Source organism: Anolis sagrei, chromosome 1 (assembly GCF_037176765.1).
Source record: "Anolis sagrei isolate rAnoSag1 chromosome 1, rAnoSag1.mat, whole genome shotgun sequence".
In the NCBI taxonomy this organism is placed as follows: domain Eukaryota; kingdom Metazoa; phylum Chordata; class Lepidosauria; order Squamata; family Dactyloidae; genus Anolis; species Anolis sagrei.
In genome coordinates, this window is record NC_090021.1 from 64,497,452 (window position 1) to 64,510,356 (window position 12,905).

Consider the following 12,905-nt stretch of genomic DNA (forward strand, 5'->3'; position numbering starts at 1 on the left):
GCAACTATGATTCATATAAGCAAGTATTGTCAAAAAACAACAGAGGAAGGGGGAAGATATGAATATTTTTGAATAATAATAGTGACAAGTGTCAATATTTATTATTCATTTAATTATGCTCAATGACAGTCTGTTCCCAACCCACAAGTGTTCTCCGGGAGATCATTTCCTTTCAGGTTACATTTCACTGCAAAAGACAACAATGTGTGAGTGACAGCTTTGTGCAAGCTTGTGAAATATTTTATTTTTAAACAGTAATATTCTTGGGGTGGAGGAAACACACAGCTCTTCTTATACTGCTGTGGGATGAGAGCTTAAGAAGGAAGGCGTGAATAAACTACTGCAGGTGATACACGAAGATATAAAATTGAAGAAAGAATTTGAGTTTGTTCACACTGAATTAGCTTTTAAAATAATTTAGGAGTTCTATGTGCCATTTATAGGACCCTTACCTTTGTTCAATATGATTTTGCATTTGAACTAAGCTTTCTATTGTATTTCCTTTCAGCATCCTTCTAGATGAAGAAGGACACATTAAGATCACAGGTGTGTACCATATATCCCTCACAACTGTCCTGCACTATATCCTATTCATCATTTCTCCCTGCAGAGCCAAAATCAGCATGTGTGTGTTAGGGTTCACCGATCCTCAAACTCCAGAAAATGTACTTTTGGACTACAAAATTCTCAAGCCAACTGGAAATGGTCATGCTGCCTACAGGATTCTTGGAGATGTACTCCAAAATTGACTGTTCCCAAGTTCTGCTACTGATATCTGCCCCAGGTCTCTTAATGAAAAACAACACTGGCCTTGAACTCCAAGCTGCATTACGTAGTTGACCCAACCACTTCTTCAGTGTCACTTCAGTATTATGCACTAAAATTGCCATTTTAGAGCATTAATGTAAATTTTCTACCAACTCTTACTCAATTTGGAGTCTAGGGGTAATTTTTGATTTTGCAGTGCGGGAAGGTAAAAAGTAAACCTCCCTCACATATGGCAATCCTGATTACACCCTTCTTAAACTACATGTTAAATACTTGATATTATACATAGTTTAAGGCTGCAGTACTGTCTACAATGAGATACATCCCATTTTGCCTTTCATGGATGGGAAAGACTTCTGCTATTTGCTGTTGTGTGCTCTCAAGTCATTTCCAACCTATGGCAATCCTAAAATGAACCTATCACAGAATTTTCTGAGGCCAAGATTTTGTGACTCACCGAACATGAGCTGGAGGTTTCTACAGTTAAGAATCATATCCTGGTCTCCAGAGTTGTAATTCTAGGGTTTCTTTTGCAGATTTACCCAGTTTGTACTTTTCACTCTTGGAAGGAAGACCAGATGCATTTTTATGGTCGGAGCTTTTGATGCATTTAATGAAATAAAAATTAGTCTGATAATATGCAACTGTTTCAAAAAAAAGTTTAAATAGAACTGCCTATAGAGGCAGTCCCCAGGTTACAAACATCCGACTTACAAACAACTCATAGTTAAGAATTAGGGTGAGACATCAGGGAGTGGGAGAAATCAAACCCTAAGAGGGGAAATTTACTCCTGAAAAGCAAATTCATGGGAAAAGGTGCCTCCACTGACACTTTCTCACCAATCTTTGTTTCCACAGCAAACTACATTTTTAAAAATTCAATTATCAGAGAGACAGAAAGTAAGGCAATTTTTTCTGAACAGAGACACAGACAGCAACACAAACACTACAGGGGTGTGGTGCTATCCAAAACGTATTTGATATTTGGCTGGAGCTACACTTAAAAAATGTACCTGTTCTGACTTACAAACGAATTCAACTTGAGAACAAACCTACAGAAACTATCTTGTTTGTAACTTGCGGACTACCTGTAATTCTAAAATGTCATTCAGACAATAGATATGTGTATTCAGAAATGCACACTTTTGAAATGTGTGCAAAATACAGAGAAATGTGGGGACAAGAGGAAAAGAAATATATATAGAAACAGAAAAGAAATGATGGTGATGATGGAAACACTAGAATTTCAATGAAATCAAACTTGGAAAGTGAGGATTGCACTCCTTATTTCCTAAATAGATTGCCTACAGGCTGAGAAAGGCAGTATACAAATACAGTATATAAATAAATAAATAAATAAATGGATTCACTCAGTTATTCAAAGCGACTATTATTGTTCTTAGACTACATATCATTTTTTCCTCTGTCTTTCTCTAGATTTTGGCCTCAGCAAGGAAGCCATTGATCATGATAAGAGAGCATATTCGTTCTGTGGGACGATAGAGTACATGGCCCCAGAGGTGGTCAACCGACGAGGACACACACAAAGTGCAGACTGGTGGTCATTTGGTGTCCTCATGGTAATGGCAGGCTGATTGTTTTTGAAATTGTTTGTGTTGATGGATTCTTTGGTTGTGGCTATCATAATTCACATAAGAAAGTTATGTAGTTATTTCTAAGAACTATACTTGCAAATTCAGCTTCCTTGACTATTTGAGTAAAAAGTATCTGTCCCATAGGTAATTACTTAATCGTGTAATGAAGTGGCATTGTGTTGTTATTGTATATTTTTTGTATGTTAACACATGTTGTGAACCGGTCCGAATCCCTCTTTGAAGGTGAGAGGGTCGGTATATAAAACCTCGAAATAAATAAATAAATAAATACTTAGGTTGGATCCAGACAGACATAGTGCTCCTTAGAGTAGGCTCAAGGAAATAATTTAGACTTAATGTAGTTATGAATAGCTATAAAAATGCATTGGTTTTAGATGTTCTATTTTGAAATGGTCATATGACTGATCAAATAAATAAATATTATAGTTTGGGAAGGCGAGGCTCCTTGTGGCAGAGAATTCAAAAGGTCCTGCCCCAAACTACATTTCCCAGAATGCATTGGTTTTAGTGATGCTACTGTAGGTTTCAACTCTGTAGAAGGAAAGAATGTTATTCACTTTCTAGCTGAAAAATAGCTTTCTGGATTCTTGAAAAACCAAGATAATGCAGTAGTGACACTCAATATTTGCACATCCTGAAGTATTTTGGGAAAATGTACTGCATAGAAATACATACCATTTTTGCATGAGAAATTGGGGAAGGGGGTTCCTATACAATTACTACTACTACTACTACAAGTACTATATCAACAAAGGTTTCCAGACAACCATACATTTTTTGTGCAAGTTGGTGGTGTTCTGCAAACAAAACAGCAATCTTGTACCACAAAACACAAAGAAGCTTGCACGGTTTTGTTGAACAAGATTGCTGTTTTCTGCGCAGGATTTTTGTTGTATGGGATTTTACTTGTTTTATTTTTTTCTACATAGAGACCACATTCTTATACAAAACCCAAATGTAGCTGCCTGAAGACAATTTTTTTGTCTCTTTTTCCCTTGCAAAACATTTCTATTATCGCTCTCTCTCTCTCTCTCTCTCTCTCTCTCTCTCTCACACACACACACACACACACACACACATCATATGAATTTCTGCATAGAATAATTTCCCAAAACATGAACATGCAAATGGAAAATGCATAAAAATATTTGTTTTCTCTAGAATGGGGAGAAAACCTGGGGGAATTATTCTTCTTTAAGAATGTAATATTGTATTTCTTCCATTCTAAGATGCACCTTCTTCCCTATATAAACATAGTTAAACACGGAGTGTGTTTTAGAAGCACAGATACACTTGTATTTTTACCAGTAGTACAACTGAAATTAGTGTGCATCTTTTTCAATTGTAAGATGCAATCAATGGCATCTTACAATTGAAAAATATGGTAATTAAATATTAACAGTTCTGTCATATTCTAACTATATCTTGATCCAACCGTGTAAAGCAGCTCTGGAAGAAGTTAAACAATTGTTCTTATTTTCATGTGGTATTCTGCAGCCAGGCCGATAGCCAGGATTTTGTTTCAGGAGGGGCTGAGTTTGATTTGGGGGGGGGGGGGCTGAGTCTGAGTGAAAGAGGGTCTACCCTAGCAAACCTTTTGTATCATTACCCCAATACCCCCATGCATATGGGATATATTGAGCATGGTGATCAGATCATGATATGAATAAACATAACAGTTTAAATAATGTACCAGTAAATAATGTACCAGACCACCCTGAGAATTTGGGGGGGGGGGCTGAAGCCCCTCAAGCCCCCCCCCCCCCCCGGCTACATGCCTGTCTGCAGCCACTTAGCAAAATAGAGGAGACGCATTGTGTCTGCAAAAAAGATTGAAGTTGTCATTTCCGAAAACTTTTCTCTATGGTGTGCAAGTATCTGTTCGGAAAAAGTCTCCAAACAAAAACTGATTGGTAGGAAAGGCAAAACTAGACTAGTTCCTTAAATGTTTTCAGTGGTATTTCCAGAGGTTTTTGGATATAGAAGAAATGAAATGCAGGAAAACTGTTGTGCCATAAACAGAAAATGAGAAGTAGCACACAAAATATAAAATGAGAAAGTGAGGACTGAACCCCTTCCTGAAAGACTAAGTAAGTAACTTGGAAGCTATTCTTAAAATAAGAGTTGGGAATCTTCAGTTATTGAAATGCTTCTCATCATCTCCAAACAGTGTACAGCAGGGGTCCTCAAACAAGGCCCGGGGGCCGGATGCGGCCCTCCAAGGTCATTTACCCGGCCCTCACTCAGGGTCAACCTAAGTCTGAAACTACTTGAAAGCAAACAATAACAACAATCCTATCTCATCAGCCAAAAGCAGACCCACACTTTACATTGAAATACTAATAAGTTTATATTTGTTAAAATTGTTCTTAATTTTAATTATTGTATTGTTTTAAAATGTTTTTTGCACTACAAATAAGATATGTGCAGTGTGCATAGAAATTCATTCATTTTTCCCCGAATTATAATCTGGCCCTCCAGCAGTTTGAGGGACTGTGACCTGGCCCTCTGTTTAAAAATTTTGAGGACCCCTGGTGTACAGTGAAGAATACTGTGTCAATATGTATGCTTGATTTTATGTTTTCCAGATGTTATTGTTTTTCCTCTTCTTTGTGTTTTCAATATGTTAGTATAGGTGTAGCATCCCTTATTTGAAATCTTTAGGACCAGAAGTGTTTTCAATTTTTGCATATTCCTACATAATGAGATGTCTTAGAGATGGAACTTAAGTCGGAATACAAAGTTCATTTAGGTTTCATGTACACCTTGTCACACATCATAATGGTAATTTTATACAACCATTCATGTGGGCAATTTTGGATTCTGGGGTATTTTGGATTTGAAAATTCCAGGTAAGGGAATTCTGAACCCGCATGGTATAATGCCTATTTGAGGTGTTTTAGCAGATACAATAGAATAAATACATTTCAGCATTATTTAGTTGGAAAGATTCTTGGAAATAATTCCCAAAGAAGAAACTAAAAGCTTTGGAAGAATACTGTCAGACAGCAAAGGGGCAGAGGGATTAGATGGCAGATAAATAGAAGTATGTGGTTTATCTGTTATAATTAATCCAGTGGGAATGATGAGGCATCCTTTTTTTCTTAAGGAATTTACATAAGAGACTTGCAAAGAAAGAAGGTGGTTTTGAATGTTGGGTAGTTCTACTCCAAGAAAGCTTATGCTAACACAGTCCTTTTATGTGAATGAGCAGAGCGACCTTAAAAATATTTTTACATAGCTCTTCTCCCGCTCTCAAATGCTGATGCCTGTCAGTGCCTGACAGCTTTCTTTCCAGATCTGGCAGAGGTTGAGTCCAGGGTAAATCAGCTATCTTCAGATGAAAGTTTTCTAATAAAAGGGGGGGGGGCAGATTGTCCATAGGGATAGGAGCAACACAAAATGTTCATCCAAAAGTTGTAAACATTTCCTTTGGGGACATGTCTAAACCATTTTCTCCAAGAAAGTATTTCATCATTTTTGATCCCCACAGCAGACATAATACCACACTTCAGTGCACATGCATATAGTTGACAGTGATTCTCTAGAAGTTCATACAGTGTGTAACCATAAAATGAGTGCAGGGAGCTTGGGAGATGCTAGTTGTTGGTATCTGTGAATCTTTTGTTCACTATTCTAGCTCTCAGATCAGAGGTCTACCATCAAGACATGTATGATAAACAACATCCATATCTTTGTTGTTGTTTGCCATCATGCTGATTGTTTGTTTGATAGACTTCCAAGATTCCCCAGTCAGTAACAGTCCTGCTCAAGTCTTGTATACTTCACACAGGAAGATGTCATTTGAGCAAATCTCCAAGGGAATTCCTTCAGGGTTTTTATTTGTCATTTCTAGGTCTCCTTGAATTTTCCCTATCAAAACTTGGAGTTTTCCCCAGCTCAATAAATGCTAGTTCTCTACTTCTGATTCTCCAGTCAAAGGATTTCTTATACCATGGGGTTTTCCTTTCTTCTCATAAGATAACTTCTTTCACTCCCTTATTTTCCCATTGTGCTCTTCTCAGCTGAAGCAGTCTACAGAGACATTATGATTGTATACTTCTTAAGACTTCATCCCGTTCAGAGTAGTGGAAGAGAAAGTATTTCTGCTTTTGCTGCTAGCTGCAATTCATTAGAGAGGAAGAGTCTCTTAATCCATAACATGCTGTTGCTAGGAAACAGAAAAGCCAAATAAGTTAATGCCAAAAGATAGGTCAAGAGACGGGGAGATTAAGTTGTCTTTTCTTGGTCTTCTCGGAATTAAGAAATAGTTATCCAGATATTCTGAATCTGGATGTTCAGACAGTGGAGGCATGGCTATACAGGGAAGCAAAACAGAGTTCTTGACGTAGAAAAGAATCAATTAGTCTTCTGGAGAAAGTGGGCTGTTGGTTTGGAGCAGGGCTTGTGCATCATAGGCCATGGATTAAAGGATGCAACCTCTGTTAGCACCAGACAACCATTTTTGATTATGACTCTGAAATGGGACATTCACACCAGGGGAAAGACAAGAAAGAACCCATTGCATGGACAGAGACTGACTAGATTAGAAATGAATCTTAATTTCATTTGACAATAAGACAATGTTCTCAGTTGCATTTAAGCACCATGGACAGAAAGCATCCTGTGTGGCATCCACAAGTTGTTTGCCAGCACCTCGTCAGCTTCTACACTTTTTAGCATCTTCTGCCAGAGGAGGCTGAACTACTCTGGCCACATCTACACTGACCATTTAATGCAGTTTCAAAGTGATATTGAAAAAGGTGATTTCACTGTGCAGATAATTACACAGAAATCCTGGAACCAGTTGTGGCCCAGATAGTAATTTCAGAAACCACAGAGGCTTCTCTTTTGTATGCTTTTGTGGGAGCTTGCTGTCTGGCCACCACAGTTTGGAACTAGCTTTGAACTGTATTAAATAATCAGTGTAAATGGGACCTCTGTCTTCTGAATACAGGTTCACTAGGGCATATATTCAAGAACACCCTTTTTCAGAGGAGTGAGCTTCATCAACAGCAGCACTCCTTAAATGTAATATTTAGAATTGCACAAAACTAATCACATAAACAATTCAAAGGGTAAAAACTTGGCTCTTCGAGCAAGCATTCGGAACCCTGGAGTAAACAGACAAAGTAGAGTTGGAAATTGACCCAGGAACAGCCAAGACAATGTAATGGATGAAGATTTGAATGAGAGGACATAGTTTCTTTTTAAATTGTTTATTATGCACTGTCGTTTATGTTTAATTGCACTTGATGTTTTTGCTTTATCAATGTATGTATTTTGTTTCAGCATTGAATTGTGCTGACTGAGTCGCCTTCGGGCTGAAATGGGCAGGATAGAAATAATGTAAATAATGTAAAAAAATAATGTAAATAAATAAATATTGTCCTCTACTTTTTTCTTTTAAAAGTGGAAGAATATAATATTTTAGTAATAATGAAGCTGCATCACATTTTTGGTGATACTTGAAGCTTCTTTTGCTGCTTCACCTTTTCTCTTATGTGAGCCATGAAGTACTCTTTTGAAATGGCACAGTGCTTTGACCTGTCACTTGCAAGTTACTGTGTACTTTGTGCCTCACTGGTCTTCCTTCCTCTTCTGTATTTATTAGACAAAACTTCATTCCCATTCCTTTTTCCTGTGTGAATCTTACTAGATTTGTTGACCATCACCTTCACCGTTAAACAGCAGGGTGTAATGTGACCTTTAAAAGTATCAGTCAGGAGTTGTGTTGTCCTCTTTTGGTTAACCAAAGTGACTTGAAACAATGTCAGATAGTCCTGTACCAAATTTAAAGAGCTATACTTTCACTCTTAATTTAACTGGAGAAAAGTTGTAATTACTATATTTAATTATATATGTATATGTTATATGAATTATGTATTTAATTTTAAAATGTAAATGTTGGATAAGTGTTGGTGAAAACATTGGATAATAAGGAGGGATTAAGGGAAAGCCTATTAAACACCAAATTACATTATGATTTTACAAATTAAGCACCAAACATGTTTTACAACATATTGACAAGCAAAGCAGTTCAATACACAGTAACGTTATGAAGTAATTACTGTATTTACAAACTTAACACCAAAACATCATAATGTATTGAAACAGCTGTGGATCCCGGTGGGAGGCAGACTGCATTGGATAATACAGAATGTTAGATGAGCGAAGGTTGGATGAGCGAGACTCTACTCTACTAGCTAGGCAACCAGATCCTTGGCCCGGATCCTTAATTCTATTCTTCCATTTATGATTTATTTGCACCCACCCTGTTATTACTATATAGACAGTGTTGTGGGAAATTACATACATACATACATACATACATACATACATAAATCCTTCTTTTTTAGACCACGCTCTTTCCCTGAAGGGACTCAGAGTGGTTTACATACAAAAAGGCAAGTATTCAATGCCATAGTAATAAAAAAACTCACTCTGCTATAAATCATTCTTTCTTTGGCCCTCCAGGTATTTTGCATTTCAACTCCCTGAATATGTGACCATTGCTGATGCTGGCTAGGGAGTTGACATCCAAAACATACTGAAGACCAAAGAGCTACTGATATAAATGAATAGCTCTTTTCTATTCATTTTAATAAAGTAATAAAGTAAAAAAAAACCCTTTTCTTTGGAACTTGTGTGATGTTTCTTGAATTTTTTTTATTGTACAGCTTTTTAGAAAGCAGTTTATCCACAGAAGCAGATGTAAAATGTAAAACATTACTCTCATTTGCCAAAATGAAACATGAGATGTAAATTAGTTTTAGTACCTAATTATAATTTGTTCCAATCAAAGTAGAACTGATGTTAGCACAGCATTGATCAAGTCTAACCTAGAAAGCATATCTAGAGAACTAGGTAATGAAAAGATATTGTATTCTGAGGGTTAAGGAATAAGAGAAAAGAGTTCTCAATCAAATGTTTGGTGACATGCCTGTTGATATCTTATAGGACTGGGCTGGGCTGATGAGAGAGACTGGGGAGTTCTTTTCTTCTGTGAAGACATCTTCCTTGTTAATATCAAGGAGACACAGTGCATTGTTTACCACTTTATGAATCCCTTTGCAAAATAGTACTGGTCAAAAGGGCCGGTTGGTGCACTGTTTGAAAGAAAACAGCTCATACAACAAGTCATAGAAATGGGCATTGAGTCAGACAGACATCCTTTTCATGCTGGGATTCTGTTTTAGATGTAAGCAGTTTTTGATGCTTCCTCTTCTTTAACAGACCATTTCCTTCTTTCTATTTTATCAACATGTGAAAATTTCCAGCATTACCCTCTGAAGTCAAGCATCATGACTAAGATACTAAGCATGCCACCCAATGGGCATTGTCATTCTTAGTTTCCCTGAACTCTTTAAAGCAATTATTATTTCTTTCATACTGAGTTCTTTACATTCACAGTTGCCATGTGGTACATTTATTATTTTAATACCTCTAATGCCTTTAATATTTCTTTATGGCAACTTGACTTACCAGGGTCCCCATGATAATGCATAATGGATAATCATCATGAGCGATCACTTTTGCATGAGTGTGAGTGTCTTCCAAACTGTTAGCAGTGGAACCATAAATTACTGTGAAGACCTATTCTATATCCACATGATCTTTCACATTGAGGACATTGATTTCCAAGTGGAAGGCAGTCACGAAAAGCATTTGTTTGTTTTGCCCTGTATTCATTTCTCTTCAAAGTCCATAACACCATTGATAACAGCTAACCTCCAGTTATAATGCTCAAGTGCCAGGACGTCCCAGTTCTTGCTGTTTATACTATGTTTTTAAAGGTCAGCTTTAAGCCCATCTTCAAGTCTCTTTGGATGTTCACTGACATTCTGTTTTCCATTCTTAAGTGGAGAATAAAGTAACTTCTTTGGGAGACTGACACTTCAAACATTATTTATCAATACATTGAGCATCATCCTTAGATCCTACGAAGAGCAATGGGTCAAAAAAATAGATGCCACAATAAATAAATGATTTGACCACTGTTTCTGCAAATGACACATTCCATAGAATTGCGCTGGAGGGCCTTGAGAGGCCCATACACACTTCTGGGGGGAATTTGTTTGAAGTGTAGATATCAAATCTGTGGATAATAGAATTAAATATCAATTTTAAACACTCAAAAACTCCTTTAAAATAGTTCAAATAGAAAACAATTATGAGCAATTTTAAAAAATAGCCAGAGCATATACCTTTTAGTTTAAGAACTAAAATTCAAATGGAATATCAGTGTTCACTTCTTGCAGGTGCCACCATGAGTTCCTGTAGGGAGTTCCACAGTCCTGCTAACCTAGCCTAGCCTAATGGGATGGTAGAACATGTAATAAGGCCTCCACTGATGATCTTAAGATATGGAGGCTGATATGTAAGATATTCTAGTTCAACTCATTGATAGTTTTATAGACCAAAACCTGCTTTAATTATTGCTTCATTTATTTCCTCCTATGCCATCATCACTGGTTTCAGCACTAAATGAGAAAGACTTAAAATGTACATATGATTTGCGTTGATGCTTTTCTGTTCTTGTCCTTAATTCGTTTTACCAGAAATATTACTAGAGTTCTCTTGCAGGTAGCACATATGTAATTACCAAAATATTTTTGTGGCCCTGTTTCTTTCAGTGGGATTTGTGTAGAACCACTTGCTATTGTATTTTGATCTTTGTGTGTTTACTATGCTTCTAGTTCTAAATCAGCATGGCTTGGATTACAGCTGCTATTACCCACCAGACTGCATAGCTATTGCCTCATTATCCAAACCTGTTATGAGTTGTAGTCCTACACATCCAGAGGGTGCTACGTATGGAGAGATTGCCTTAAATACTTCTAAAAACATAACTACCCTGCTGATTCACACAACAAAAGCACACCTACTCAAATATCCTGTTTTAAACATGAGCCCACTCTTTTGCACACCTGTAGATCCAACAAAAGGCTAATTTTGTAGCGGGAATGAACTGAACAACAAATAGTTTTGGGGAGAAAACAGCTCAGAATATATGTGCTCGTGCTGCTTATATTCTTAACTTCTTAGCCTATTCTGTCCTTTATTTGCAGTTTGAAATGTTGACGGGATCATTACCATTCCAAGGAAAAGACAGAAAGGAGACAATGGCTCTCATTCTAAAGTGAGTAGCAAATACCAATACATTTCCTCCATCTTGTAAACCTCTGGCTACAGTGACTGGAGGACTCTGGTATATATAATTACACACACACACACACTGTTTAAGCTTTAGACCAGAGCTTTTCAAGCATATAATGTTGGGAATGCACTTTTTAGACATGCATCATTTTGTTACACAGTAATTCACTCTCTAACAAACCAGAAGTTAACCCGTGAGAAGAGATATGGACACATACATAAACTAAAATACCAAAATGTATGGGGACACAACATTTATATTTTTTTAAAAACAAGATGTGTAAGTTGACATACATTTCCAAGATTTTTGTCCTTTCTCATTATGTTCATGCGACACACCTACACACTGCAGATGACACACTAATGTGTCACGACACAGTTTGGAAAGCTCTGGTAAGCTCTGCAGTAACATACAGCAGTGCCTCTGCTACGATCTCCAAAATAGGGTGGCTACATGATGGAGAGAACATATCTTCTGTACCTTTCATAGCTGGGTGAAAAAGGACATTTCAACTGGCAAGCTCTATCTGCTTCAAGTCCTTCCGCAACACCATTGTTCAGGATACAAGAGCCCTGTCCTAAACATGCTACTGTATAGCAAATTGGATTTTGATGGAAACATTTCAAATCATATATCCCCGTTATGAAGTCACTAGCAAAACATGGCAACTTGTGCTCTTGTCCCTTCTGTCAAATGGAATGATCTGACCATGTTGCCATCATGGGGGAGAATAACCAGACTTTTCAGAAAGAAAGCAATTCTAAGTAAAGTCATGGTCATGGAATCATCTGTATTGAATATGCCTCAAAATTCCTTTGAGAACCACATTTGTTTCTTTTGCGCATCTGTCGTCATTTCTTCTGCTAAATGTGTGTGCTAATTTTTCTTACTATATTCAAATGTTCTGTTTTTTCACAGAGCCAAGTTAGGAATGCCACAATTTTTGAGCACAGAAGCTCAGAGTTTGCTGCGAGCCCTTTTTAAGAGGAATCCATCAAACAGATTAGGTATGGAAATTCACTTTTTCGCTGCTCTGTGTAGTGTGATAAATTTTGATCAAATGTTAATCTGTAGCTTGTTTTCCTTGGCAGTTAATTTTCATTGCAGCAAAGCAATGTAATAGAAAACTGCAGGGCAACCAAGGTGTGATTTATGATATATTTGGGACTCCTTAAAGAGGATCACATGGATGAAACTGTAATAGTCATGGTGGCTAAACATAGCCTCTCTAGTATATAATGACATAACAAAAACATACATAGCATACAACAACAAAAGCCTTGTGTCTTTGTAAGCTTTGTTTTTGTTCATCCAGAACCATCTACTTGCCTGCTATAGAAAAAAAATGTTGGACAAGAACT

The 12,905-nt window shown here is 37.1% G+C and overlaps 1 protein-coding gene across 3 annotated transcripts in view; it reads left to right on the forward strand.

The window, feature by feature from the left end:
* Window positions 1-12,905, forward strand: part of RPS6KA2 (ribosomal protein S6 kinase A2) — a 279,666-nt gene that overhangs the window by 224,287 nt on the left and 42,474 nt on the right. For all 3 annotated transcript variants that reach the window (XM_060753717.2, XM_060753719.2, XM_060753718.2), the window contains 4 exons: window positions 509-546; window positions 2,206-2,348; window positions 11,456-11,526; window positions 12,463-12,551. In XM_060753717.2, the coding sequence (XP_060609700.1) occupies window positions 509-546; window positions 2,206-2,348; window positions 11,456-11,526; window positions 12,463-12,551 (341 nt within the window). The remainder of the gene's footprint in view (window positions 1-508; window positions 547-2,205; window positions 2,349-11,455; window positions 11,527-12,462; window positions 12,552-12,905) is intronic.